Below are 4,923 nucleotides of genomic sequence, written 5' to 3'. Positions count from 1 at the left end.
ATTGCATGGGCAAGAGCTAAAAGCCAGATTTCTTGATGAGCTTAGAGAATAGATAGGATGTCACTGAGCAGGGCAGAAGTCTGGAAGGCTCTTCCATAGAGCAGGACTCAGCTTTCCACACAAGCAAAGCAAGATGCCTCTTGGGAATGGGTGGGGAGCTGTGTTCTGTACAAGTTCCATCTCCTTGTCATGGTAAGTGGAAAGGGAACTCAGCCCCTAACTTCAACCTTTTTCTCGTCTTCCAGCTTGGGGTTTCCACACCATTTTATCTCTAGGGCAGTCGATCTGGGCTCTTTCACAAGCACTACATTTACTACCAAAAGAAAAATTAAATCACTCAGCTCTACTGTACCGAGTGAGAAACTGAAGTTGACAATTGTAGCTGTCCAGCCTGGCCTGTTGAGGCTACACCAAAGCCAGAAGCTGCCAGGAACACTAGTACCCAGGCAAAAGATCAACACTGAGAGGGAAAAGAGCGGCTTCCTTTCCCCAAGCCACATGCAGCGTGTCATGGATGTAGGCAACAAGGTCTCCCCAAGCACATAATGCCACTGTAAGGGGCCATGACTCATGTACTCTTTTATAGCACTTTGGCAGTGTCACACAGGCCATAGCGTCAATACAAACCTAGCCCCATGTGCTTACATTTAGTTCCTCTGAGTGTGGCACATCATGTGGCGAGAGGTGTTGGGGACAGCCTGAGCACAGACTCTTGACAAGACTCTGCTTGGAAAATCCTAGGAATTCCTGGATTCCCCCCCTTTCACAAGCAGCTCCCCAATATCGGTAGCTGAGCCACTGTTTCAGATCCCAGTGCCTTCTACTCAAAGGAATAACCCCTGCTTCGCTGGCTCTGTGTGAGCATTTGGGCATAAGGGAGACTTCCTTCCCATCCCTGGATGCTACCTAGTGAAACAGCTAGCCCTGCAGAGAGCCATGGGAGAGGGAACACAAGGCAAGCAGATTGAGCCACAAACTAACGAACAGGGTGAGATGAGGGCCAGAAAGGCAGGGTCAGCTTGTTATGAATTTTGGTGGAAGCAATTAATTACATTGATGTTGTTTGGGAAATGAGGGGCCATTTTACTTGCATTGGCAAATGCACTGTTAATTTGAGCACTTGCCTCACATTGTCCACCCTTGGCAGGTTGTGACATCAAAAGGTTTGGTCTTTGAATCCCAAACAGAGATTGTTTTAAGGTAAAGGGGGAAAGAGTCCTTATGTGGCCTCTGAGTGGATGCCTGAATTGCACTGATACTCCCTTGGCATCTGTTTCCCCAAGCAGAGATCTGGGCAGGGCAGTGTTATGCTTCTAAAGCACCTGGAATATTTTTAGGAGACAAGGCAGTACGCTGCGTTTATTTAAAATGCTAAACAAATATTAAAGTCAGCATATGTGTACATCCATATACAGATGCACATGCACACACATGAGTCCTGTAGCTGGATTTATAATTACCAGTCCTTCTTGTTGATTGAGTCAATCTAGTGGGGAGCTGGGCTCTGTTGGTCATGATCTGATGCTCCATTCTTGCAGGATAAGCCTCAGTTTTCATCCATCTTTTGTACTAACAGATCTTTATGTACGCCTGTGGACTTTGCTGTGTCCTGCTAGGATTATTAATTACAAACAGGTTGCTTTTTCAGTTTTCTTTCATCAGCAGCACGTTGTTGTCACAGCTATACTCCATCACCTTATTTTTTATTTAGGGTGGATGCCTTTTGCACTCTGTGGTCATCAATCTGCAACCTCGTCTAGCCATCAGGGTCTTGTGATAATGTCGCTGGTGTCTTGCTTCTTCACTCTCTCCTTCATAATTTACTGGCATCTTTCCTTTTATTTACTCTCATTCCCCACGTGGCTCATTCACACACACAACAGATTTCTAAGGCAAACTTCTAACCGCTAATGGGACAGAACAATTCTATTAAAACAACAAACTTCTAACAGAACAGAACAGTTCTATTAAGGCAGAACAATACAGAGCAATCTCCAACTTTACTAAATCGCTATAAAACAGAAATGTGTAAACTTACATTCAAACAATTTCAAATTTATCATATAAGACAAAACAATTTCATTTCGAATCAAACTTACTACACATTGTCCCCCTTTTGACTTTACATGGATCCATGTTCCATGTGCTTTTTAGAAGCATAAGAGCAGTAGTTAGATGAGGCAATGTCTACATTACAGGGTTTTATCGGAAAAAGGTATCCAAATTGCGCTCTGCAATTTGCATACCTTTTTCCGATAGTTTTTTCGGAAGAGGCTTTTCTGAAATGTGGCCTGTCTACACTGGGCCAAATTTTGGAAAAGCCTCCTCTTTTGGAAGAGCCCTTCTTCCTCGTGGGCAAAAAAAAGCGGAAGAGCAGACACATTCCATGGATGCGGCAGAGTCTTTTCAGGATACCTTCGGTATCCTGGAAAACCCCCGTAGTCTAGACATAGCCTGAGAGGCCTTCTTTGCAACGGTTGGAGCAGCAATAGCCCTTCAAGAAAGAGCAGCTTACAACAGCTGATTCAAGGGGCCAGTTTGGCAGCATGGAATCAGTGAGGCAAAACCCATGTCTTGCATTGGCAGGAGGGAGGGAAGGTGGCCCAGAAGTCATTATCCTGACTGCCCAAGGATCCCTCTGCATCAGAGCAATTCTGCCACAGCTGGTGACAGAGCTATCTCTTGGGGGGTGCAGGGCCCAGGACCCTTTTCTGTCCCAGGCCATGCCCTACCTCTTCCTATCCTGCTCCTCCCAGCCTCTTCCTGCCCCTGCTCTATCTCCTCCCATCCCATTGCACCCCTTCCCCCAAACTTCCGACCTTGCGGGATGCAATCTGGGGCATTACCAACCCCTGCTGCTGGCACCAGGCCTCCCTGTGGGGTCTCCAAAAGCACAGGCCCCAAACTGTCCTAAGGATGGGACGGCTCTGGCTGCTGACACCTGCTGACACCAGCTTGCGAGCTTCTGCGGCACAGTCCAGTCGCCAGTCCCGGTCACAGTGCAGAACCAGTGGGCTCTGGTCTTCCTGAAATGAGTTAGTTGTATTATCCAGCATCTGTGAAGCAGAATCGGTGTTTGCTGCTGTAAGCTATGGTTTAAGAACACAGCAAGCTCTTACTTTCCCATTTCAGCCAAACGCCTCCACCCATCTGCAGGATGGGCACACCTTGTCCACCCACACTCAGTTCATTGTACAAGCAGTAGGCTATTGGGCACCTGTGTGGCGGGAGAGCAAGGGAATCACATTGCCCTTCTTAAACCAAGTCATCCAGCCTCCAGGAGAGCAGCCAGATTTCCCAGACCCGGAGCCTGCTGCTGCCACCTCCTCTTCATTTATCCCCACATGCACCTAGGCAGATTTGACCAAGTTCACAAGCTTAATTCCCTCCCTTTACATTCAATCGAGAAGAAGAGATGTTCTCTTGAAACTCTCACTGACTCCATTAGGAGATGGAGGAGCTCAATACCATTGTAGGAGGGCGGCCTTAGGTGGTAAACTCTTTGAGATGGCAACCGCATCTCACTCTGTGCTCTCCGCTGTGCAAACACCCTGGGTTCTGATCTCAGTCAAGCGCACCAGTGGTAATAAGAATTAGTAGTAAACTCAAATCTGTCTGATGGTTGACCCTGCCCCTACTTTGGTTCAAGAAGCAGCAAACCCTTCAGTTCCATGAAGTTCAGCAATCCCTGATTATGATGCTCTGAGACGTTTACACCGGGACTACCTTTCTTCTTTGCTCATGTCATTGCTGTGTCCCTACCCCGCCTCTGCTCTGGGCCACTGAAGCAAAATACTTTATGACCATTTTTTAAAATGCACCCTTCACTTCTTTATTCCTTAGACTATAGATAACCGGGTTTAACATCGGGGTCACAATGCAGTACAATGACGAAACCAAAGTATCTATGTCCAGAGAGTAGCCTGAGCTGGGCCGATTATAATTGAAATTGGAGGTGGCATAGAATATGATAACCACAATCAGATGTGAGGTGCAGGTAGAGAAAGCCTTGAATCTGCCCTTGGCCGAACGGATCTTCAGGATGGCGCTGATGATGTAGCCATAGGAGACCACAGTGAACAGACAAGGGCTCAGTCCAATCAAGGCACTAGCCAAATGAAGCACCGCTTCATTGACAAACGTGTCTGAGCAAGAGAGCTTCAGCAGCAACGGGACATCACAAAAGAAGTGGCTGAGTTGATTGGACTTGTACATGACGATGGCTGATGTCAGGAGAGTGTGCACTAGAGAATTCACCAAGCCACACAGCCATGCAAACCCTGCCAGCTGCACACAAAGCCTTGTGTTCATAATGCTTGAATAGCTCAAGGGCTTGCAGATAGCCACATATCGGTCATAAGCCATGACAGCCAACAGCACACACTCTGTGCCAGCACAGGTAATGAGGAAAAACAGTTGTGCCATGCACCCAGAGTACGAGATGGTTTTCCTGTGCTGGAAGAAGTTTACCAGCATGACTGGCACTGTGGTGGATATGTAGCATATATCTAAAAAGGACAGATTACTAAGAAAAAAATACATGGGCGTGTGAAGAGTTGGATCATTCCTTACCAGAGTTAAGATCAGCATGTTCCCCAAGAGGGTTATTGTGTAGATGACCAAGAAGACCAGGAAGAATAAAATCTGAAGGTTGGGGTGGTTTGAAAAGCCCAGGAAAACAAATTCCGTGATGAGTGTTTGATTTCCCATTTACACAGTGGCTTTCTAAAAAATCTGCCAAGGAAAAGGATTTGAAAAATCATGTGCCAACAATGAGAACAGTCTGTGAACACCACTTTACCTTTCTAAGGAAACTGCCAGGTTTGGGGGGCAGAAGGGTCTGCTGGTGCAAACTGGCATGTGCTCCATTGAATTCAATGAAGCTACAAAATGTACATCAGCTGAGGATCTGGCCACTCTGAA

At 46.8% G+C, this 4,923-nt stretch overlaps 1 protein-coding gene across 1 annotated transcript; it reads right to left on the bottom strand.

Annotated features, from left to right (window-relative positions):
• Window positions 1-209: 209 nt before the first annotated feature.
• LOC102456045 (olfactory receptor 2G3-like) lies at window positions 210-4,710 on the bottom strand. Its single transcript, XM_006124353.3, has 3 exons — window positions 3,822-4,710; window positions 2,942-2,965; window positions 210-313 (listed from the first exon to the last, which is right to left on the bottom strand). Exons 1-3 carry the CDS (start codon window positions 4,708-4,710, stop codon window positions 210-212), a joined length of 1,017 nt encoding a protein of 338 aa, XP_006124415.3.
• Between the last annotated feature and the right edge of the window lie 213 nt (window positions 4,711-4,923).

Source organism: Pelodiscus sinensis, chromosome 1 (genome assembly GCF_052426305.1).
Source record: "Pelodiscus sinensis isolate ZL-2025 chromosome 1, ASM5242630v1, whole genome shotgun sequence".
In the NCBI taxonomy this organism is placed as follows: Eukaryota; Metazoa; Chordata; order Testudines; family Trionychidae; genus Pelodiscus; species Pelodiscus sinensis.
This window is presented reverse-complemented; position numbering and strand designations above follow the sequence as displayed.